This window comes from Rhinatrema bivittatum, chromosome 7, assembly GCF_901001135.1.
Source record: "Rhinatrema bivittatum chromosome 7, aRhiBiv1.1, whole genome shotgun sequence".
NCBI lineage: Eukaryota > Metazoa > Chordata > Amphibia > Gymnophiona > Rhinatrematidae > Rhinatrema > Rhinatrema bivittatum.
In genome coordinates this window covers 124,040,563-124,066,214 of record NC_042621.1, presented here as the reverse complement: position 1 = coordinate 124,066,214, position 25,652 = coordinate 124,040,563, and the positions used below count along the sequence as shown (strand labels likewise).

General features: G+C 44.1%; 2 protein-coding genes across 4 annotated transcripts in view; both read left to right on the top strand.

Annotated features, from left to right (window-relative positions):
• Positions 1 to 15,419, top strand: part of COL13A1 (collagen type XIII alpha 1 chain) — a 578,485-nt gene extending 563,066 nt beyond the window's left edge. The window contains exon 44 of the mRNA XM_029610690.1: positions 15,261 to 15,419. Within this exon, the coding sequence (XP_029466550.1) occupies positions 15,261 to 15,419 (159 nt within the window). The remainder of the gene's footprint in view (positions 1 to 15,260) is intronic.
• LOC115095433 (core histone macro-H2A.2) overlaps positions 2,539 to 25,652 on the top strand; it is a 204,465-nt gene continuing 181,351 nt past the window's right edge. The window contains exons 1-2 of one of the 3 annotated variants that reach the window (XM_029609061.1): positions 2,539 to 2,739; positions 4,801 to 4,883. The gene's annotated coding sequence lies outside the window, so the exon portion shown is untranslated. Of the gene's footprint in view, positions 2,740 to 3,001; positions 3,021 to 3,919; positions 3,973 to 4,800; positions 4,884 to 25,652 lie in introns of those variants that run through there. The other 2 variants (XM_029609063.1, XM_029609062.1) reach the window with 2 other exon arrangements.

Genomic DNA, 25,652 nt, shown 5'->3' with positions numbered 1-25,652 from the left:
TAGATTTTTTCCCTTTGTTTCTAAAACAAGCGGGAATCAAAGAACTACTTGCTTGAGCCGAAAATGAAAGAAGAGGCTGACTAGCCTACAGCAGAGAACCGAAGGGGAGATGCTGCACCTGCTGGAGACAGACGAATACTGAAGGGGTAGAGAATAGGCTCTGTCCTGATATAGGGCATCCTTCAAGTTTTAGTCTGTCTCCACCTGCTGGAAAGGAGGCTCAACCCATTGTCTGGACTGATCCGGGTACGTACAGGAAAGGCAGTTTCCCATTCACACACACACACAGACCCATAACAGGCAGACTCCCATTCACACACCCACTCATCCCACGCAGCCTCCCATTCATGCACACATATCCCCATTACAGGCAGCCTCCCATTCACTCACACATGCAGACTAGGAAGTCAGGGTCCATGGGTCATTCCTCCTTTGCTACTGCTGCCAGCCTGTTCCTTCTTGTGTGAAGAACAGACGTTCTGCAGCTCCTTTTTCTGTGCTTACCCCAAGGTAATTCAACACTCTGAGTGCTAGCACTTCCTGTATTCTCACAAGATGAGAATACAGGAAGTTCTAGCACCGCGAGTGTTGAATACCGTGGGGCCAGCACTGGACCTCCTCTTCTTCCGCTGCCAGTGGGATCAGGTCCACCGGCGGCATCACGAGCCTCCTCTTCTTCTGCTGCTGGTGGGATCGGGTCCACGGGTGGCACCACAGGCCTCTTCTTCTGCCACCTGTGGAATCGGGCCCTCTAGCAGCAGCATGGGCTTCTCCCTGCTCCTGACGCTGCCCTGTGCAATTGCAGTGGTGCTGGACCTGTGTGATTTCAGGGCCATTGCCTCATGGGATTGGTCAACAGAAATGGAAGTAATCAGGAAGTACAGAGAAGGCAGGTTGCTGTATAAAAAAAAGATTCCAATCAGAGCATGGGAAAGGGTGTGTGCCTGGGCCTGAAGAGGACACAATGCAGCTCTCCTTTGCCAAATGCTGGCCCTGCTCTGCCTCACCTCAAACAGAGAAGCCCTGCAGTGGAGAAGAGGAGCTGGTTCAATCAGTAAGCCTGTTATACCAGCCCCATTGCTAATGTAATTTTAAAACCAGGCTCATTGAGGTTTCTGCATAGTTTAGGCTGCCTGGGAGGGAGAGCAGGAGATGGCCTACAAAAATGAGACTCCTGCTGAATGTGGGGGCTTGAAAGTGGTGAGACAGGAAGATTGTGCACTGAGCAGTGGATGTGACTCTAATTATTGTGAGCAGCAGCAGTGAAGGAGCTCTGGCAGCCACATGAGGCAGCCAAAGTAATTAACTGATGTGGCTGGCCACACCACATGGTCTTTTCCCTTCTCCTGCACTTGTATATAGAGGGAGCTGGTCCATTGTGATGAGTTCATGTGCATCTCTGCTCCCTCCCTCCCTGTTTTAAAATTTGGAAGAGACGCGAATTGGGTTTTCAGTGCTTCCCCAGCTTTTCTTTTGGCTATATGAATCCTCTCCATCTGCAATGCCTGCTCACTGGAAGTTGGTGTCACCCATTTAATAGAAAAAAACAAAACAGTTGTAAGGTGATCACTGAAACTAAATATGGAGTGAGTGGTGCATAACACAAAAGGAAGGGGGCAGGAAGGAAAGCCACAGAGTAGGAGGGGGTCAAATTTGCTAGCATTGATGCTAGCCCCCAGGTTATTTTCTCAATGTAGCAGACAGGAAACCAGACTGAAGGACTTCCCTGAGCATTATGAAAAGGGGAGACAAAAACCAGTGAGTGTGTTAGAAGGGAATAAAATTGAATGGGAGGAGCAAAGCTCCTAAGATGACTGTAGTATCTGGGGGCTGGTCCTCGAGTTAGTGGTGGTAGTTCAAACTAGCAGAGCTTTCTAGTCCCAACCAGATAGGAGCAGTAGATACCTTTTCCCTCCATGTTTGAATCTTGTCAGTGGACTTCAGGGAAAACTTAATTGTGCTTCTAGATACACTGAAGAAGCTCTTAAGCACTTTTTACATTTTGAAAAGCAGTAAAAAAAAAAAAAAAAAAAAAAAACCCAACCCCAAAACCCAAATTAAATATCGTTATGCTGAAAGCGCCAAAAGCTTCACCACCTTTCCCTATTCACGTTTTTTAAAATCAGCTACAGCAGGCACTACTGCGTAAACACTGTAACTGGAGTGAAGCGAAGCTTCTTGGCATTGTGGTGAAGCCAGCAGATTGCTTATCAATACAACAGAACAGCAAATAGGAGTAGAGAGGGGCCCTTTCACAGAAGTTTTGAAATCCTGAATGCAAATTCCCCCTAAGTTCATTTCTGACTAAGATTACGGCTTGATCTAGAATATATGCAATAGCGAAGGGCTTTCTTTCTGCATAGCACATTCAGACAAATGCACACCTAAATGCCGAGTTTAAAACCGAAAGAAAGACTCCATAACATCTGAAAACGTAAGCATGAATGAACATGCATGCACCTCCGCAGCCCGACCTAGTTGTGAAATAATATTGCCTAGAACTCCTCCCAGGGGTGGTATCTGCTCACATTCTCTCCCTCCCATGCAGCCCCTTTTCTCTTCACCCTTTTCCCTTTGCCCTCCAACCATTCCTCCTCCTGAGCTGCCATTTACAACCACTTTGCCCAGGAAAGAAAGGCAAAACAAGGAAAGCGAAAGGATGTACACAAACATAAAATAAAAAGCAAAGAGCCACTCCCACCCTACTGAATCCTGGAAGGGAGAGAAAAAAAGGGGAAGGTAAGAGGAGCAGTGGGAGGTTGGTGGAATTCACGAACGGCTTTTGCAAGCGACCCAAATATAAAGAAAGAGCGCGAGAGACAGGGAAGGGGCTCATCACATCCCCTGGCAGCTCTGAATCTTGGAGAAAAGAAGAGTTTAAATGGGGGGTGAAAAAGGGCGGGAATGCGAGAAGGGCCGCTCTAGCCAGAAGTAGGAGAGCAGTGAAAGGGAGGCCGCTGCTTGCTCTTTCTGTTTTTCACGGCTCGCAGACCTTATTTACTTGAACTCATAATTTTGTGGTAGGGAGGAAAAACCGGGGACCGAAATTCCAGAAACGTGTTTGTATTTTATTTTTGTTTCATGGTCGGGAGGAGGAATCGATGGAGCGTAGTACTCCCCTCTCGCTTCCATCCTTCTCGAAAACGTCTGTGTTATTTGGGGGGCGGGGGCGGGGGGGCATTTTTTTGGTTGTACGATATTCCTTCCATCCATTTTTTTAAACGTATAGTAATTATGGAAACTAGTTTGGGCTGCTTTGAAGGGGTCGTTTATTTATTTATTTTTTTGTTTAAATACGTTTCATGCTTCAGTTCCCCAAGGCCTCTACCTCCTCCGTTCCCGCTTCTTCCTGACAGGAAACTGACGCCAGAAAAGAGAATAACCGAAAAGCGTGTATTTACGTGTGTGTGTGTGTATGTGCACGTATCTACGTATGTTTATTTAAGAAAGTTTTCACTCTTCTCACATTACTGTTCTTCATCCCTGCAGCTCGTTTGTTTCTCCACCTGAACCACTGAACGGTGCCGTTATTTTTATTTTCAGTATCTCTTGTGGTCCTCTTTATTCGGGGCCCGTTAGCAAAAAAAAAAAAAAAAATCTATAGAAACTTACAAATCTAATAATTTAGAGGACAACTAATAAAGCAGCACCGCCTCCTCCGGGGCCCGTGTGTCTGTTTTCGTTTTAATTCTCTTTCTCGCTCCCCCTCCCTTCTCCTCCATGGTTTCTGTTTCTCCTCGGACTGCTATTGGGGCGAATCAGGTTGTGATTCAAATGGGAAAAAAAAAAAAAAAAAAAAGCAAGTGGTGGAAGAAGAGGGCGGAGCCTTCGAAGGGGTTGGAGGGCGACGAAGCTCTCGGAGAAGAAGGGGTGGGGGAAAGGGGGTTTGATTGTTTCAAAAAAATTAGCGCGAGAGGGCTGCGGAGAGGGGAAGAAGTGCACAAATAAGAGCTAGGCCCTTTAAAGGCGCAGGTAAAGTGGGCTTGACAGCTTTCAAATTTGTAACCAATTAGTCGGGCTCCCCCCCCCCCTTTTTTTTTTTTTTAATTGAAATCGCTTTCATCTGAGAAGCATGGCTAACAGGTTTTAAGTATAGCGCTGTGGGGAAGAACAGCCTTGTTGCAAACTGCCTTTTTTTTTTTTTTTTTTTTAAACTTTGAAAGCAAATAAAACGAGGCCTGAATGCCGTTGGGGAGTAGCTGCATAAGGGACACCCTACACACGCACCTCCATAATACTACTGACGACAAGTTTCCTCTATCGTCCCTTATGTTTGGGGAAGAGGGGGATAGAAGCCCTAGAGCCACCATCTAGTCTAGGCAGGAACTTCATGACTCCCCTGCCCATCCCTACTATTACCAAGATTTAAGAGGCAAATCCATTAGTTTACTTTTTTTTATTTATACACTTTTTTTATACCGGTATTCATAAAATTTCATATCTGTTTACATTTTAAAATAATCGCAACCAACATATTAATAAAACCCATTGTTTACATAAAGCACATATCTAAAAGCCTTAAAACAATTATAAATAATACATTTCATAAAATAACTAACATTTTAACTAACCATTACTACCATAAAATTTAAATTAGCAGAGTCTATAGCTTAGCAGGAAAGGAAGGTAAGGGAAAAGGGACTGACTTCAATTTGCGAAGGCCTGCTCAAAAAGCCATGTCTTAAGTAATGCTGTTGTAGCAGCCATTTTTATAAAAAAAAAAAAATAAATAAATTTCAGTTATTGTACTCTCTCCGAGAATCTTCCCTCACGTTTGTGTTTCCTCTTTCTGATTTACAGAACACGCCCTTCTCAGGGCTCCACAGCTAGAGCAGGAGCACAGCTGTCCAGGAAATCCTGCAGGCTGGTTCAACACTCCTTAGGTAAAGGTAACATCTGTGGACTAGCTAGCAGATGCTAGCATTTAAAAGCTAAAGTGTTTGAACTCTCTTAACCCTTTTCTGGACATTTTACCTTTTCTGTTCCTTTCCCTCACCTCTGTATTTATTATTAGGTACATCAGGGAGGTTTTAAGCCTCTATGAAGCCTTGGGCAAACCTCCCTAGGATGCACCCCTCCCCACTCTTCACCATATAAACCTTTTGCACAATTTACGAACTATAGAATTAGCTGATCCTTGTTAACACCTAAAAAATATAATATGGCATGTTAGCAATTTTATTTTACATTATCTTTTTTTTTTTTTTTTATTATTGTATCTTCTTTTTTGAGGGGTTCAAGCTGAGCTCCTCTAAGGCTTTGGGCCTGGGCGAGTGTCCCATTTGCTCTATGGATAAACAGCCCTGGGTACCCCTCTTTCTGTTACAGCATCCCTCTTTTATAGTTGGATTGTTTTCTCTGGTTCCGTTTTCTCCCTTTTTTAATTTTTGATGCACTAAGGGGCTACTTGTTTTTTTTTTTTTTCTTCTGCTGGCAGTTCCATTACAAAGCTTGAAACTCCTCAGGTGTAAATAATCAATTAATTTGTTCCTTCCTTTGCCCAGTTTAATTTTCCATCTCCCCTGCTCTTCCTGAGAGAGCAGGGAGAAGACTTTTTTTTTCTTTCCCTTTTTTTTTTTGGTCTGTCTTAAAGCCTTCTGAAGGAAGAGGGCTTTCTTCTTTCTCTGAAAGGAGCATCTCCACCCTGAAGCAAGGAGAAAGGAAGAGGCAACACAGGAGGCAGGTGCAGTACCCCTCCTCTCTCAGGCCAGTTCTGTAAAGTGCACTCTGCCATGCGCACTGTTCTACACCTGTTTTGCCATGTGTTTTCGACTGGCATCTATAACCCCTTATACTGTAAGGGGTTTAGTGACTCAAATGTGCAGTCAAACCCCCTGAAAACCAATAGCGCTCATCACATGCAAATGCATGTTGATGACACTATTAGTTACCCCAATTCAAAAGTAAAATGTGCGGCCAGTCCGCACATTTTATGCTTATAAATTAATGCCTGCTGTTAATTTATGAGCAACCTGGAAAAGTGTACAGAAAAGTAGAAAATACTACTTTTCTGTACATCCTCCAATTTAATATCTTAGCGATTCATGCAGTCTATGGCGGTGGGCCATAAGGCCTTAGGGGACTGGTGGTAGAAGGTGTCTTCCACCAAGTAGTGCCTTTGAAGGGCAGGGTATGAGGGAGGTATTTTCAAACATGCCACCCTTCTCCCCAATGCTCTCTTACAGCAGTACCTCTGCAGCCTTGGGGAGTTTACATTCCCAATATTGGCAATCCCCACAGGCCACAAGAATAGGGACCTGAGGCATGTAACCTCATTTAGGTGGACTGAAGAAACAGCAAGGAAGGCTGTCTAACAAAGCCGTGAGGGCAACAAAACAGGATTAGCAGCCAAATGTCCAAAATGGATTTCTTTATTGCAAGGTAACATGAGTGTGTGAAAAGTGCCCAACCCTGGCCGAGTTTCGCCCTCTTACAGGGGCTACATCAGGGGCTACAACATATAAATAACACACATTAATAAATAATAAAAATCATAAAAACATAATTAATAGACGCAAATAAAATATTAACATAGAGATGTGGTGTGACGTATAGATTATGACAAATTGTATGTATTGACAACAGCAAGAAATATGACCTTTACCTCAACGCAAATCGTGTATTGATCAAAGAGTCCAAGTCTTAAAAAAGACTGTACATTTAGTAGTCTGTAATATAAAATAACAAATATAAATGACTAAAAAAAATGGACTTGTTAAGCTGGCATGTTGAAAAATATAAAAAAGTATGAATAAAAAAATATAATATTGACACTCCGATAAAAGATGTGTATCATTAAAATTCAGAAATATCTGCTCAATTGATTATGAAATATACTCACTATTGAATTGGCTTGAAACAACTTATGGCAGCGATATCTCTGTGTTTTTTCATATACTCATCAACACAAGGGTAATGGGTGTACCGGTATCTTTTGAAAAAGCATTAATGAACAAAGTAAAAAATGTGGCTTAAGTATATGATTTGGAATCACTTGATGTATGATTGTTAAACGTATACTGTATGAGAATGTATAAAAATGAAAGATGATTGATATTGTGATTAATTAGCTGAGGAGATGACATTTGAATTATATTCAACATGAAAAAAGCTCATTCTTACAATTACTGTTATATCGTGAATATGCAATTAACAATGAAAAACATGAACTATGAGTGAGACTTAATTATTATAGAAAGTGTACTAAAACTGTATGGATGGCATTAATGGATTTAAAACATGGCATGTATGTGTGTTTGAACCCAAGTGGAATCTCTTTCTATCAAATATATTTGTCAATGAAAAGAAACATGCCTGATTCACCTCGTGTGGTGCTAGAGAATTTTTAAAAAAAATTTTCCACAGTGTGGAGACCACTAAGAAGACTATGAACATGATGAGCCCATGTCATACTAATAGATAAAAAACAAAAATCGATATGAAATATTGGAAAAAAATATTTCAAAATCGGGCACTAATTATATATACATTCTCACCACTATTTATAGTCTTGATATAACACTAGTTAAAAATTAAATATTATTTGTACACCTTTAATCATTGACTCGGTTACATGTTGAAAATATATTCAAATTAATTTTCATTGGTGTTTGTATTTTTCCCTTTTTTTCTTTGACCCGACATTTTCCACATACCTCTGTTATTTTTTAGGATTATGATTCAGATGTGAGTCCGTCCAAATTAAACAACATCTTTAATTTAAAAAAATTTTTTTATTTTTGTTCACCAATATTTTCATGTCCTTTTCTAAACAATATCGGCATATTTAAGAAGTGCGTATTACATTTGAATACAGCTACCCGTACAATTTTGCAGTCATAGTAAAAATGATTCGGCACTTTCAGACCACGCCCTTTGTTCTTTTGATTGACAAGCGCTTTGGCGCTTTTTTGTATTTTAAATAATTACAGCAATTTTTTTATTCAATTGTTGCAAGTGAACAAAGGATAGCTTTGTTGTTCTCTATGTTTAACCGTAAGTCAATGCGATTTCACCAATTGGCACCCATATATATACAATTTTTTAAAATAATTCTCTAGCACCACACGAGGTGAATCAGGCATGTTTCTTTTCATTGACAAATATATTTGATAGAAAGAGATTCCACTTGGGTTCAAACACACATACATGCCATGTTTTAAATCCATTAATGCCATCCATACAGTTTTAGTACACTTTCTATAATAATTAAGTCTTTTCATTGTTAATTGCATATTCACGATATAACAGTAATTGTAAGAATGAGCTTTTTTCATGTTGAATATAATTCAAATGTCATCTCCTCAGCTAATTAATCACAATATCAATCATCTTTCATTTTTATACATTCTCATACAGTATACGTTTAACAATCATACATCAAGTGATTCCAAATCATATACTTAAGCCACATTTTTTACTTTGTTCATTAATGTTTTTTCAAAAGATACCGGTACACCCATTACCCTTGTGTTGATGAGTATATGAAAAAACACAGAGATATCGCTGCCATAAGTTGTTTCAAGCCAATTCAATAGTGAGTATATTTCATAATCAATTGAGCAGATATTTCTGAATTTTAATGATACACATCTTTTATCGGAGTGTCAATATTATATTTTTTTATTCATACTTTTTTATATTTTTCAACATGCCAGCTTAACAAGTCCATTTTTTTTAGTCATTTATATTTGTTATTTTATATTACAGACTACTAAATGTACAGTCTTTTTTAAGACTTGGACTCTTTGATCAATACACGATTTGCGTTGAGGTAAAGGTCATATTTCTTGCTGTTGTCAAAACATACAATTTGTCATAATCTATACGTCACACCACATCTCTATGTTACCATTTTATTTGCGTCTATTAATTATGTTTTTATGATTTTTATTATTTATTAATGTGTGTTATTTATATGTTGTAGCCCCTGATGTAGCCCCTGTAAGAGGGCGAAACTCGGCCAGGGTTGGGCACTTTTCACACACTCGTGTTACCTTGCAATAAAGAAATCCATTTTGGACATTTGGCTGCTAATCCTGTTTTGTTGACCTCATTTAGGTGGCCAGGAGGACACTTTTTGGTGGGTGTTTGTCCTCTTTGAAGGGAGCCACTATATATTATTTGATGGAGAAGGCCACATGCTTCCAGTGCTGCAAGCTAAGACACATATAAGCAATGCCCAAGCCTAATCGAAAAATTGATGTTGCGCATTTGGCCACCCTCCATTGGGAGTTTGCCCCACCCTGCTATCCCCAGGTCCTGACATTCAGGCTGAACAAGACCCTGCTTGGAGTCCACGAGTTGCAGCAGAGACTGTATCTGCTGTTCCGGGGTTGTACTATTAGGCCATCAAACGTATCTCGTAAGGAAATGGGTAACGGGGATTACAAAAGTCAGGTGAATAAGGCATAAAAGAAGTCCAAGAAGAGCAGTAACCTGAAAGAGAGAAGCTGGAAAGCAATGAGCACAAATGCTTGTAGTCTGGGCAATAAAATCCCAGACCTGCAAGCCCTAATGGTGGAGGCAGATTTGGACATTGTTGCTTTTACAGAGACATGGTTTACAGATTCTCATGATTGGGATCCGGCCATACCGGGCTATAACTTACGGAAGGACAGAGAAGACAGAAAAGGGAGAGGAGTAGTTCTTTATGTCAAAAACAATATCCAAGCAACTGAACTGCAAGGAATGTGGGGAAGAGAAGAATAATTATGGGCTGTCCTGAAAAAAAGATGATGTGCATCCATTTTTGCTGGAGTGGTTTACATGCTTTCCACTAAAACGGAAGAGCTAGACAGATTTTGTTGAAGACATCCAAAAGATGGGAAAGAAGGGAGAAATGTTGATTGTTGGTGATTTTAATCTGTCGGACATAGACTGGAGAATCTCTTCTGTGGAATATACAAATAGAGAGAGAGTGGATGCCATGCAAGGGGCTCTGTTCAAACAAATAGTAATGGAACCCACGAGGGAGGTTGTTATACTCAACTTAGTGCTTACTAACGGGGATAATGTCTCTAATGTCCAGGTGAGTGCCCACGTCAGCACCAGTGATCATCAAGTGGTATGGTTTGATGTCTCAAATAGGACATGGAGAAGTCACACACAGACCCGAGTTCTGAATTTCAAAAATAGGACTTTGTTGAAATGGGGAAGTACCTCGAGGTAGAACTAGAAGACTGGGAGAAAATGAGAGCGGTGGAAAACAGTGGACCAAACTAAAAGGAGCAATTACAAAGGCAACAAATCTATATGCTAGAAAAGTAAACAAAAGTAAGCGAAATAAGAAACCTATCTGGTTCTCAAAGGAGGTGGCTGATAAAAGCAAAAAGAACAGCGTTCAAGAAATATAAAGGAATCCAAAAAGAGGACCATAAGGAAAAATATCTGGTCAAACTGAGGGAGACGAAGAAAGTAATCAAGAAAGCAAAACGTTAGGCAGAAGAAAGGATTGCCAGAGAGGTTACAAACCATTTTTTAGATACATCGGAGAAAGGTCCAAAGTGGCATAGTGATATGAAAGGTGAAAAGGATCAATGTGTAGAGAGAGATGAAATGGCGTAAATATTAAATACTTTAGTTCGGTGTTCACAAAAGAAGACCCTGGAGAAGGACCGTCGCTAGTTAAGACAATGGATAGGAGTGGAGTAGATTTTATTTATTTATTTAACAGTTTTTTATACCGACCTTCATAGTAAATTACCATATCGGATCGGTTTACAGTTTAACAAAGGGAAAAAAGAAAACTAGAGTAACAAATTCACGTAAACGAAAGATAACAATAAGTAGGAATAAGTCAAAGTTACAATCAACAGGGGGCGAGAACTTGGAAGCTTGCAACAAGCTGGAAAGAAGAAAGGCCAGTAAAAGTAATTTTACCATAGCGTGTACAAGTTAATAAACTTAAGAACGGTACTTTAACCTGAATGTCTCAGAGTCCATTTATTTATTTATTTTTCTTTGAGAAACGGAGAGCCAGACCAGGTAGGAATGAAGGCCAACTAGTGATTGTCTGGTGGTTCAGGGAAGGCTTGGTGAAAGAGCCAGGTTTTAAGTCTTTTTCTGAAAGTTAAAAGGCTTGGCTCCAGTCTGAGGTTTGATGGGATACTGTTCCAGATAGAAGGGCCTGCTATCGAAAAGGCTCTGTCTTTGGTCGTAGCGAGGCGTGTGGCTTTAGTGGGGGGAACATTAAGAGTGCCTTTGTAAATGTCTCTAGTTGGTCTGTTAGAGGAGTAGAGTTTGAAAGGTATTTCCAGGTCAAGTTGAAGTTGATGATGGATGGTTTTATGGATTAAGGTGATTGATTTGTATAGAATTCTGTAATTTACTGGTAACCAGTGTAGGTTCCTGAGAATTGGTGATATGTGTTCGTAGCGGCTGGTACTGGTCAACATGAAACTCAACTGGTCAAGATGAAACTCCGTTTACAGAAGAGAATGTATGGAAAGAGCTAGGAAAACTGAACGTGGACAAGGCCATGGGGCCAGATGAGGTTCATCCCAGGATACTGTGGGAGCTCAGAATGTGCTGGTGGGTCCACTGCATGACCTGTTCAATAGATCTCTGGAAAAGGGTGTAGTCCCGAATGACTGGAGAAGAGCGGCAGTGGTCCCACTTCATAAGAGTGGGAGCAGAGAGGAGGCTGAAAACTACAGCCTGGTTAGCCTCACCTCAGTGGTGGGAAAACTACTGGTGACTCTTCTGAAGGAAAGCATAGTGAACAATCTACAGTCAGGAAGATTGCTGGACCCAAGGCAGCATGGATTCACCAGGGGGAAGGTCCTGTCAGACAAATCAGATTTTTTTTTTTGATTGGGTGACTAAAGATTTGGATCGAGGAAGAGCACTCAATGTGATCTACTTGGATTTCATATAGCTTTTGATATGGTCCTGTATGGGAGGCTTGTGAATAAAATGAGAAGCTTGGGAGTGAGTGCCAATGTGGTGGCTTGGATTACAACCTGGTTGATGGATAGAAGACAGCGTGTGATGGTAAATGGAACCTACTCTGAAGAGAGAGTGGTGGTAAGCAAAGTGCCACAAGGATCAGTGTTGGGACTAGTCCTATTCAATATCTTTGTGAGCAACATTGTGGAAGGAATAGAAGGTTAAATTTGTGGATGATACTAAGATCTACAACAGAGTGGGCATGCCGGAAGGAGTAGCGGGAATGAAACATGATTTAAGGAAGCTTGAGCAGTGGTCTAAGATATGGCAGCTGGGATTCAATGCCAAGAAATGCTGAGTCATGCATCTGGGATGTGGTAATCCAAAAGAGCTATATGTGATGGGAGTGCAAAGGGCTGTTGTATACGGAGCAAAAGAGGGACCTTGGGGTGATAGTGACTAGCGATCTAAAGACAACGAAGCAATGTGACAAGGTGATAGCTAAAGCCAGAAGAATGCTGGGCTGCCTAGAGAGAGAGTAGAATAACCAGTAAGAAAAAGGTGATAATCCCCTTGAACAGGTCCTTGGTGAGGCCTCACCTGGAGTGTTGTGTTCAGTTCTGGAGATTGTATCTCAAAAGGGACAGAGACAGAATGGAAGCAATCCAGAGAAGGGTGCCAAAAATGGGCGGGGGGTCTCCATCAAATGACTTATGAGAAGAAGCTGAAGAACCTAAAGTTGTATATCCTGGAGGAGAGGAATTGCAGGGAAGATATGATACAGACCTGAAAGGTTTTAATGATGCACAATCAACAAACCACCTCTGTTGGAAAGAAATCAGTAGAACTAGGGGTCACAAAATGAAACTCCAGGGAGGATAATTAAGAACCAACATTAGGAAATATTTCTTCATGGAGAGGATGGTGGATGCCTGGAATGCCCTTCCGGAGGAGGTGGTGATGGCAAACTGTTAAAGATTTCAAAGGGGCATGGGATAAACACTTGGATCCCTAAAGACTAGAGGATAGAAATGAGGCAAAGAGCGCATGGGGGGGTAACTTGCTGGTGTGGCGGTTACTACCCTTTAACCAATAAGCCTTCATACTGTTGATGCAACTCCATTATTGCTCTCTGCTTTAACGGGAAGAAGTAACAGGGAATTGGACTCAGACAGCAACCAACAAGGGGCCCTGACTTTGATGGTTTGGGAAACTAAGTATGGGGGTAACTTGTATGGCGAGGCAGTTGCCCCCCCCTCATGCTACCATTATGGGGGAGACCTGTATGGCACAGCTAGATGAACTGTTTGGTCCTTTCCTGCTGTCATTTCTGTGTTTCTATGTTGAGAATCTTCACTGCTCTCCTCCCCCCCACACACCTTCCTCTATAGTGACCCTCAAGATTACAGAGACCAATACCAGCCCCAGGCTGGCTACTGGCGCCTCCAATTCTGTCCTGGCATAAAGCCAGGAGGCAGGCAGGTAGGTAGCCAGGGCAGAGAAGGAGCAGCAGGAAGCTACTGGGGAGGCAAATGGGAGCCCCTCGACTGTGGAACCCTTCCCCTTGCAAGATAATGGGGACTTATAGGGAACTAACAAGAATCCAGAACCATAGCCCTTGCAGAACCATGGGGTGGGGGTGAAACTGTTGGGATACAGAAGGGGTGAAAGTGTGGAGAAGTGCAGGTCAGAGAGGTGGACCCCTTAGAGATGGATAGGGACCCCCTTATCTCACTTCCCATGGGGGGGGCAGCAACTCCAGGTCCATTGTCTTAGTAATCAAGACTCTCTCCAACAGGGAACAGTGGCTACAAAAGAGGGAAAACAGCAGCCTCTATGGTGATTGAAGTTCAGGACTTCCCCCCACCTCCAATATTTGAAGGTAGGGAAAAGACTGAGAAGGAAGAATTCTCCACACACAAATCTCTCCCCCCCCCCCCCCCCCTTTCTGAGAAATAGCATCCATGAAAAGAATGCTGGATGCATATGGCAGGCTATGGGGTGACAGATTCTGACACAGAGTCCCCAGAGGGGCTGGCAGGTATTGGCTGGGACTTCAACTTTGCCCTTCTCCCCCCCCCCCCCCAAAGGTAGTGATAGTTGCCCCCCACCCCAGAGGTAGTCAGAGCACCCTTTCCATCTCGCTCGAGTCCATCATAGACCATGAAAATGTCAGGGCATATGAAGGTCATAAGTGAGGAGAATGGGCCCCTAGTGCCTCTGTCAGATAGCCAGGGTGGAGAGTTGAGCTTGACTACCCCAATCCATCAAGGGGCAGGGGGACCCAGGAGGGTTGGTAGAGGGACCAAGGTGCAGGAAGAGCCAGCTGATAGACCCTTGCTACAGGAAGGGATTGCACCCCTCATAACATGGGAGTAAGCTTGTTTTTGACGGGCATTCTTTTTGAGCTAGAAGGGGGAGGTCCCTGACTGCTCCTCTCCTGTGCTGCTGTGGGATGTGCTCTTAGCCATGCCGCCATTCTTATTGCCACCTGCAGTTTTACCTCACCCCCTTTATTCTCCTGTCCTGCTTCTCTGTTCTTCAGCAGGCTTACACCACAATTGGGCCATGCTCTGCAGGAAGGAGGTGGGTAGTACCACCATGGCAGGTCTGGGATGAGCGCTCATTCCCGGAGGGTCTGTTTCCAAGAGGTAGGTCACTAGGGACGATCCCGGTCCCTGAGGCCTTGTCCCAAGATTCAGAGAGGCAAAGGAGATGGGTCAGTGAAAGTGTGAAAGGAAAGAGGGCCAAGGGCTGGCATGGAGCCACTCAGCATCTCCTTTCCCCTTGAGGCAAGAGCTACCCTCAGTAAGAATAAAAGATGGGTATCACAGAACAGATCAAGCACTGGAAGGTAAGGCTTGGGGCAGGTGGCCAAGAGGATGCTTTAGCCCGACAGTCCTGGAGTCTTAAGAATAGTTATGTGCACTTCATGTCTCCATAATGGGACTGGCCATGTGTGTACCTGAACACTACCTGACAGAGAATGGTTCTGATATTTGGCACCCTTAAATTCCAATAGCTGCAGGGCAGGATCCTGCAGGCACTAGGTGCTCTGCTTCTGGGCAGGGGGGTTCTTAGTGACCATTTTGCATAAGACCTATACCATCTGGAGGTCAATGCTTATTGGAATCTGGAGTGAGATGGTAATTTGACATTCAGCCACAATTCCAACATGGCCATCCTGACTTTGCAGTCCCTGCAGGCAGAGGTGCTGGATACTTGGGCTGTTGTGCTGGACCTTCAGATTCAAATTGGAGGCTGCATTGTGAATTTCAGTAATGTGTGTCCTCCCAATTTTGTAACCAAAAGGATGTCATTTGTTTTCCCAATTGTTGGACTATCTGGGGCATCTGGGCCCTGACAAATAGGTGGTGTTTGAGGATGATTTCAACTGCACCCTTGACCGTCTTAAACGTAATGGTCGAGGGCCACCTGTATTTGGAAGAATTCATGGGAAAGATTATTCACCACCCTCCTCTGATATCCAGCATGAGCAGCCTTTGGGTCTACTTTATTCTGTCAATTAGCAGGCCTGAATTAGCCATTTTCTGTGGTAGTGCATCCCCTGGTGTCATTGGTCGGAATTGTCTCTCCAAGTTAGAGCTTTTAGGTGTATTGGATATGCGCAGAAGTTGTCAGCGTAGCTCCTCAATCTGTTTTTGTCCAAGCTGTGCACAGTCAGTATTCTTGTCTCTCTAGTTTTTTCCACGGTGTTTTGCACCCATTTTTTAAAATCTTTTCTCTTTCCCTTGCTTTTGTGAGCCCCAAACACTTTTCAGTGCTACCTCAAAAAAAAACAAAAACAAATGGAAGAAAAGAGGATGTCTGAGAACTGCCAGTGGGTTTAAGGCCTGCTAGTGTCCCGAACTGATGGACATGACCGCTGCTATTTGTCTGGGACCAGACCATGCCCAATCAACTTGCCAACCCTTGAGTCATATGTCCCCACGGGTGCAGTGTGTAAGAGCAGTGAAGATTGAGTCCCTTCAACTCCTGCCCTGGCACAGCTCCCCCATCACCTTGGGTGGTGGCAAAAATAAGTCCTCAAGTGCCAGTGACTCTAGAAGTCATAAGAGCACTGCCACCTCAATGCCGCACAGAAGTGTATCGGAAGACCCAAGCCAGAAACTGAAGCCGAAAAAACAGGATGAGTTGATACACTAGAGTTATACTGTGACTGTGCTGCTTGAGGTCTAAAATGTTGATGCAGCATCGACAAAAAGACTATTATATTCTGCGTTGAAAGGACCAAAGCAAGACATGCCAGCTTGATCTCCACATAATGCGCCAAAAACATCCAGCAGTGGTGCATTGACGCAAGCAGACGAAAAACACCGGGTCCATCAAAGCTTACTCCTACAATGCTAAAGAAGCTTCCCTCGAAGCATTAGCTGTCCAAACAACCTACTTCATTATCAGCACAGTCATCAGAATGGCTCTTGCTAATCTCCTCTACTTCAGACAGCAACGCTGACTTGTTTCTGCCTTCCCTGCAGTCCACGATGTCTAGGGGATCATGGCATCAGGACTTACGTTTTCTGGTGCTTCCAGAGACATTCTATGGGCCGCCTTGTCTATACAGGAGTATTCAGCTCCTCGAGATGATCAGTTCCTGCATCTGCCTCCACCCATCACTAGAGCTTTACTGGTACCACAGCTCTTGTCACAAGGCTTCAAACTCTGAAACCCTTGTACTAAATTCTACCTCTATTCACTCTGGAAGGCGAGCCTATTCTAGTTTTTGAGGTTGATGCCCCGCTTTTGACTCTAGGGCAACGCTCCCAACAAGCGATCACTGATCTTGTCCGCTCCTTCTTCTTGTCACTCTTCCCCCTACTGGAAGCTCCTAGTTTTCCACCAGTCTACCCAATCATCCCATCTTCACTGGAGAGGGTTAGAGCCACCTTGGTCTCCTTTACCCTGCTCAGATCGCTGCTTCCCTTTAGGGGTGATGAGACTGCTCAAGCATCCACTTCCATCTCTGCATAGCCTGCGTAGATCTCCTGCACCTATGTGGTTGATGCCAGTTTCTTCATGGGAGTCTCTTTCCAGTTCTAGGAGCATCCCTTCTGATCCAGCCCTAGAATAAACAGATCACTGTTCCCCGCCTGAGGGCTTGACATACTCATGTTTCGTGGGAAAAATGGGAACGGCACTAAAAGTGGAAATGTGAAAGGAATCTGGACCCCCAAGTGGAAATCCTAGGTATATGTTAAATACTCGACATTCTAGTGGAACCCATACACTTACCCACCGATAAAGTTTTAGACACCATCTTGCTCAAGTTGTGGGAAACGCCCTTCTTGGGATCTTCAGTGGCCTAGAAGCTGGATCTCAGGTTCTGTATAAGAAAGGCACCTGGTTGTGGGATGGTCCAACTTCCACACAACTCCATCGTGGTGGACTTGAGGAGGGTCAAGAAAGCCTGCCTCTACTCTAACATCTAACAAGCTTTCAATCCATAACGACAATTCCGCTCAAGCTTTCCAAATATCTTCAGCTTGTACAGTGACTACTTCATATCTAGCCAGGTCCTCTCTAAAACCCTACTCATTCGTTAATGTATTCTCTATTTAATATATTCTTTATTATTTGTTTGTTATTTATTTAACCCCCAGTTTACTTGACCCAAGTTTAATCTCCTGTTCGATGTAATTGCACTGCTTTTGGTCATGCCTGTTTAATGTTATAATGTAAACCGAATTGATATGTAACTTTGCTACATGAATTCCGGTATATAAAAATGTTAAATAAATAAATAATGCTGCCTGGAAAAGATAAGATTGCTAGATGAATTTGGAAAGGTGGTGATCCAAGGCTCTCTATTGCTGGCTCAGATAACACCAGTTCTACATATTGCAATATATTTACGAATGTGTCCAGAACTTAAGGCATTTCTCTGAGGAGAATCTGGAGAACCCATCACGCTGGCCCCTTTCCATGACTTGGAAGAGGCGTTGTGTTATCTTCTTTGCTCCATGTATGAGGCCTTTGACGCCTCAACCCATATCGCTGCAGCTTCCACAGGCACCCATTGTGTAGCCTGGCTCCACACAAGCTCCATTCATGAAGACATCCACAAAAAAACTGGTCAATATTTCCGGTCTGGAAGATAACCTTTTCGAGGAGAAGCTCCGAGAAACCTTATCGCAGATCAAGGAGCAAAATGTGGCAGTCCAGTTCCTATTGACAGGTCATGTCCCTCCAAATCCTAGACTGCCATACTACTCCTACTGACTGCTGTACTACCTCAGAAAATCTTTTTGATAGTACCAGAACTATTGCCTGCCCCATTACAACAATCCTGATTGCCCTCTTAGAGTCTATCCATGCCCAAGCCCCAGGGAGCATTGGCAGCAGAAGTATTTACAGCAACCTGCCAAATTAGTGCCATGTTTTTTGACATCTTCACTTCCAGCTCAGTCTTCTCGAGTAGGGGGAAGAATGTGTCTCTCTCTACCTGGAGACTGATTACCAGTGACCGGTGGATCCTGAACATCGTGACACAGATATTGCTTCCACTTCATGTCAAACCCTCCAACACCTCGTCTGTTGTTACCCTCGGCTGACCTGTCTCAAATTTCTCAGCTGTACCATGAGGTGCAACAACTGCTCCAACAACACGCAGTCGGGAGATCCTGATATCTGATGCATAGAACAGGTTCTACGCACAGTGCTTCCTTATTTCCAAGAAGACAGGACGATCCGCCCCATACTGGATCTCCGTGCCCTCAACCTCTTCATTTGCAGAGAGAAGTTTTGGATGCTTCCCTTGGGGAATATCCTGCCCTTCCTACAACACAATTGGATATGCTCACTAGATCTGAAGGATGCATGTGCTCATATTCCCATCCACCCATCTTGCTGGTGCTTCATATTCTTCCAAGTAGTCAATGCAAAGTACTTCCTTTTGATCGTTTGTCTGCTCTAAGAGTATTCACGAAGTGCCTGACTGTGTTTGCTGTGCATCTCAGAGGTCAGGGAATCGGTCTTTCCGTGTCTGGATGACTGATAACAGCCCCTCACCGGATGCCTTATGCAACCATACTTATTTCACTATTGGGCTCCTTCAATTGCTGGGTTTTCTGGTTAATTTCGGGAAGTTGATCTTCATCCCTACTCAGAGACTGCTATTCATTGGGGCACTCATCGATACAACAGTATCCGGAGCCTTCCTATCCCTGGGCAGGATTGCCAACCTCTGCAAGATATCCACTTTGCTTCTTCGCTCCCCTCGAATGACAGCTCGCAATATCTTCAATTTATTGGGTTACCTCGCTGCGGCTCTTCATGTACTTCCCCCCCACGCTAGTGTCCACATGCGCTGACTCCAATGGGGATTGTGGACACAATGCAACCAACATCTCCAACCCCTCCACACCAAGGTTGCGATAACCAAGGAAATGGCACAGGAGATTCAGTGGTGGCTTGATTACCACCACTACTAATTGGGTGCCCCTCTACAACAGACCCCGCATCCGACATACCTAAGCAAGTATGCTTGAGGAGCCCACACAGGACCTCTTTGTACACCGATGCTCTGGTCAAAACCAGAGAGTTGTTTGCTGTAGCTCAGGACCATCCACCATGTCATTTATGCCTTCATTTACATTTAACATTTATTAGTCATCTAACACAATCAAGGCCTTACAAAATAACATTCTTAAAATCCAAATATATAATGAAAAACAAACTTAAACAAAAACACAAGAAAGGTAGCTTGCTGAACTATCCTGTAATAGAGATGAAGCTTTATATACTATACCTAACCCCATTCAGTAATAACTTTTTTAAACAGGAAGGTTTTTAACAGACTTTTCAATGTTTTTAAACAAATGCATAGTTCCTTGGAGAGAGAATTTCATAGAACTGGAGCCGTGATAGAGAAAGCAGATTCCCTTGTAAGGCAGAAGTGAGCACTTTTTAGAGACTGAACATCCAGAAAGCCTCATTGTGGAGCTCTTAACTGATGTGAAGGCTGATACAATTTCGAAAGTGTATTAAGCCATGGACAGGATCCCAAATTAATGAATTTGAACACAATTAGTCCAATTTTATATTCAATTTGTTGTCACAATGGTAACCAGTTTAGTTGTATAAGACTCAGCGTAAAATGTTTTTAGAATGTTCGTGATCAGAAATTAAAATGTGCGGATGCATTCAGAAGCAATTGTAGTGGCTGAATTGTAGCATCAGTCACATACTTCACAGAAAGGTTACAATCCTTATGGACAACCAAGTAGCAATGTATTATGTGAACAAGCAAAGAAGTATGGGCTCTTGGACTGTTTGCCACTAACCCCTTTGAATTTGGTGGTGGGCAGTAACTCATAAAGCTTCCTTGTTTGCAACGGATGTTCTTGGTGTTGACAACATAGAGGCGTATCGCCTCAGAGTCTTCCGATCCCATGAATGGGTTCTCAACCAGACAGTTCTCAAACATTTTTTGGCAGTGGATAGATCTCTTTGCCTCAGAGGACAACAGAAAACTGAAATGTATTTGCTCAATCCTACCTAGCTCCAAGAGAGAGGCCCCAGATGCGATCCTCCGGCCATGGGACGAGGGAACCATGTACACCTTCCCTCCCGTTTTGCTAATCACTCGCACTGTTCAGAAGCTAATCTGTGACCAAGCTAGGTTGATTTTAATAGCTCCTGCGTGACCCAGACAGTCATGGTTGGCATATCTGGTTCACTTGTCTGTCAAGCCTCCTATCCCTCTGGGCTGCCACCCCAACCTGACTCAAGGAGGAGCCCTACTTTATCCTATATTGCAGTCTCTTCACCTGACTGTGGTGATGAGTGCTTGATCTTGATCCATCTTTTCCGGAACTAGTTAAGGAGGTGCTTCTCTCAGCTTATAAACCTTTTATGCTCCGAAACTACTCGTTTAAATTGAATTGATATACAGCATGTGCACTTGAAGGATACTGGATCCCTTCACATGTGCACTATCGGTCCTCCTTGATTAACTCTTTTACCTATCCCGAACGAGCCTCGCAATGTCATCTGTTCAAGGTCATCTCAATGCTATTACGGTATTTCAAATACAGAAGGATGGCCACCCCATTTCTCTTCATCTGTTGCTGTCCAAGTTTATGGAAGGGCTACTACACATTAAACCTCTGGTCACAAAATCGCTGGTGCCTTGGGACATCAATGTTCTTACTGCTCTTATGAAACCCCCCTTCAAACCACTCAACTCAATTTTGCTCAAATATCTTACTTGGAAATTGCTCTTCCTTGTTGCCATTATATCTGCACACCGTGTCAGTGAACTTCAAGCCTTGGTTCATCTGTTTCCTTGCTTGCAATTTTTCCATGGCAAAGTGGTGCTCCGAACTCACCCGAAGTTCCTCCCCAAAGTCGTCTTTGCTTTCCACTTGAATCAATCCATCATGCTCACCATATTCTTTCCAAAGCCGAATGCATATGATGATGAGAAACTCTTCCATTTGCTCAATTGTAAAAGAGCTTTGACATGCTAAAAGCGTCGAATGCAATCTCACAGGAAGACCCCACAGTTGTTCATCTCTTATGACCCTAACAGACTGGGAATTGCTGTATCTAAAAAGTCTCTCAAATTGATTGCCTGTAGCATACAATATTGTTCTGCAGCAGTTGAACTTGACCTGTCCGAGCCTATCAGGTGTAAATGATGGCAGCATCCATAGTACACCTAAGAGACATTCCTATTGAAGATACCTGCTGAGCTGCTACTTGGTCCTCTGTACATACGTTCACCTCCCACTGTTGTCTGTACCCTTTAGTGACCCAAGACAGTGCAATGGGTAATGGGTAATACTGTTCTGCATCACACAGATTCTAAGTAGTCTGCTATCCATGTTGGAGTCTGGGTTGCCAAAAAAAAAAAAAAGAGAAATTTCAGCCAGGTTGACTTTTTTTTTTTTTTTTCTTTCCCATCACCCCTCTGTTTTGGGACTCCCCAGAAAACATGGCTAATTCAGGCCTGTTTATTGACAGAAATAAGCAAGTTTGCTTACAGTAAACAATGTTTTCCCTAGATAGCAGGATGAATTAGCCATGTGATGCCCGACCCTCCTCTCTGGATTGCAGACCCCTTCTGAATCTTTTTTGCTTAGAATATACTGAGGAGCTACACTGACAATAGATTTATTGAACATGTGTGGGAACTCTCGCTAAAAACTCATACGGGCCGATACAGTAAAGCGTGGCCGTGGTTACCCGGTTTTTAACCCACTTTGGACGCACATTTTGGATGCGTATGGCGTACTCACGATTAAGTATCTGCTTTTACGCGTCCTTACTGCTTGCCGAAAAGAACGCGTATCCCTTTCCGTCCGCCACATGTATATGACATGTTAATGATCGGATTAGCTATTCCCTCCGATACAGTAACGTGCGCCCAAATTATCGCCCTGTTAACCAGCTTATTTACCACGTCTAACCTGAATATTTACCGCCTATCCTGTCCCTGGCGTTCGTGTGGTGTTCAGTCAGCTTCGTACGGACAGCGCCATGGACAACATGTATATACTGGCTCTGGCGATATTTTTCATTCGGTTGAGAAGTAGAATGAGAAATGCTCGATTGAGAAATGCTCGGCAGATTGGAGAGGCGAACAGGGGAGCCCAGCAGCAAGGGGAACCCATCCGACCGGACAACCCAGCAGCAAGACCGGAGAAGGTATGTGTTCTGTTTCGGTTCAACAGTACCATCCATCTCTGGGTGTCTCTGAGGCTCCGGACATGGACGCCTCTATGGACACCGGAGAGAGAGGCATCCGCTAGGCGTCCTGAGGCTCCGGGGTCCAGCGGAGACACGGACGCCCCATGCGGACGTCTCTACAGACGCCTATACGGAGCCTTCCTCCTGCGTCTAGAATAAGGCTGTAGTAGACGCTGAAATAAGAACGCATAGCTGAGAATACAAAACTTGAGAATACACAGTGTTGCAGATCCATGTATGTACTGTTAAATAATTTTTATGTGCTGCCAGTCAAACTGTACACCAGAGAATCCACAGTGTGGCATATCCATGTATGTCGTGGCTTGGACGTCTGGCCGGGCGCTCAAGGCAGCGAAGCCTACAGCGGGAAGGTCCATGAACGGAAGCCGTGACATCGGACGTCCAAGGTCGAGATGTCCGTTCATGGACCTTCCCGCCTGTATCTGGGTGACCATGATCGGAGGCACCGCTGCCTTGAGCGCCCGGCTGGACGTCGCAGCTTGGACGACCGGCCGGGCGCTCAAGGCAGCGGGGTCTGTAGAAAAGAACCATCCACTTACCTGGTGGAATGACATTTCAAATGACAGGTACCAGCGCACCCTGGATACTGTATAGGCGCTGCATACCACTCTATACAGTAAAATGGATTGCGAATGCCTACCGCTTCATTGACGCGCTTTGGACGCCGCTTGTATTTGTGTCTAATTTGAATACTGAATCGAGCGGTATGTGAACCAAAATGTGCGCACGGCAAACGGGCGGGCGCCCGGCACTGCCGCACTGTTTCTTACGCGTCTTTACTGTATCAGCCCGACTGTTTGGAGAGACAGTTCCGACCATTGATGCCAGGGGGCTCACTACCACAGAACATGTCTAATTCATCCTGCTATCTTTACGATTGTGAACCGTTGTGAAGGCTATGCTGATGTGACGGTATATAAAAAAAATAATAAATCATACAGAAAGCACCATTTACGATAAGCAAACTTGCTTATATCCGGGTGCAGCTGAATTGCATGTCCTGCTCTCAGTATTTTTCATGCTGGTTGATGTTATGAACCTTGACGTACACATTAGAAGTGCCCCTCCCCCCGATCACAATTTGGTGGCTAGTGTAAAAGCTCAATTCTGGTGAGCACTTTAACAACTTCCTCCTGGAGGAGGTGGGGCTCATAGCAGAGGTCTGGATGAACCGGTGCTGCCGGGAGGCGGACATTTCCTCTGTTGGTAGTGGTGGGATATGGGGAACATTCACCTCAAGGTCCACTGTCGGGAGTACACTTGAGGTGTAAATGGGGAGTGGTGGCATGAGGTTGGGTGGCTTTTACGGGAAGGTCTTGATCTTGAAGACTGCCTCCCCAGCAATGGGGGACAAGGTTCTGCACCTCTAGCATGAGAAGACGTGCACCCTCTGTTCATTCTGAGTGGTGACTGAGGAACCTGTGTGCGGTTATGGATCCAGTTCCTAGGGCAGATGGATTGTGGCTTATGTTTGTATGGGTTGAAGAAGGGGAGAGGGAATGAGAAACATTACTTCCATGTTAAGTGCCTATGACCTCCTCTCCACGGAGATGGAAGTGGATCAGGGCAAGAGCCTGGGACTATTGCTAGGCTGTCATCTTCCTTGGCCCAGTTTGCTCTGTCTGCCAGGTCCTATGGGAAATGTTTCCCTGTATTTGAGGGTGCCATGAGCAAGCTGGATGAGTCTTTTGAGGTGATACTGAATGAGAAGTCTGGACAATATCCTGTGGGTCATGGTCGAAGTCCTGATGACTCCTGTTGTGTGGTGTTGACCCTTTTATCCAAGAAGGAAGATGTGGGGGATATATGGAACTGGCAACTGGTCTCCCTGTTCTGCATTGACGATAAGGTCCTAGCCCCAAGGCATTTTCTCTGTGGCTGGAATTTGTGCATGTAGAGGTGATCCTTCCAGACCAGACTATAAGGTCCCAGGCCAGACTATCATTTGATAACATTTTTTGCTGGGTCCAGGTCTTGATACACTTAACATATAGGTCTGTCCTGTTGGTGGCCTTTTGGTTACTCAATCAAGCAAAGGCTTTTGACAACGTGGATCACGGCTATCTTATGAGGATACTGCAAGCATTAGGGTCTAGCCCCTGATTGGTTGGTCTCTTCTGCTGGAGCTCAGAGTACCTAGTCAAGATTAGCTAATCCTTGGCAGTGCCTCTGGCATTCAGTGAGGATTGTGTCAAGGGTGCTCACTGTTGGGATGAATATATGTGCTGGCTATTGCGCTGCTCTTTTGCATGCAATGCAGGTGGCTCACCAGACTGGTACTGCAAGAGCCCGTCTTGCGAGTTACCCCCCTCAGCCTATGCTAATGACTTCTTTCTCGTGTCTCAGAACCCAGTGGACTTAGGATGTGAGACTGCCAGCTTATCGTCTTGGATGCATTCTTGGCCGAGATCAACTGGGCCAAATGCTCAGGTCTGTTGGTAGGACTGCAGAGGATCGACGCAGTCCCCTGCCAGCTTGATAATTTCTTATGGGGCAGAGAGACCCTAAAGTATTTAGGGATTCACCTTTCCTTTGTGGAGGCCTCTATCAACTGACTGGAGTTTGGAGAGAGGGTTGAAGCTCACCTGAGGTCATGAAAGGGTCTGCTATGACTGGTGTCTTACCAGGAAAGGGTATTAGCGGTGAACCATCTGGTGGTCAATGTGTTGTGGGTGAGCCCATTTTGAAATTTCTTGCCTGAACTCTGATAAAGCTGCTGGACTCTTTCTGGGAGGCAAGAGTCTTGTGTCTCCCCCTAAGAGGGTAGAAAGGAGTTAGTGTTCCTGAAAAGTCAGCGTATGCCTTCCACCAGCAGACTTTTCTGTACCCAGACCCTGCTCCACAGTGGCATGCACTAGTGGCTCATTTTTCTTGCCACCTGAGAGGGCTGTGGTATAACTGGTAGCTGTTCGGTGCAAGGGAATTTGCTTGCCAGTCTTCTACCAAGAGATTTTTTAAGATCTGGAATATACTGAATGTGAGGGAGCCAGTGAACTCGTCAGTGGACTTCCTAAGCGAGCCTCTGCACC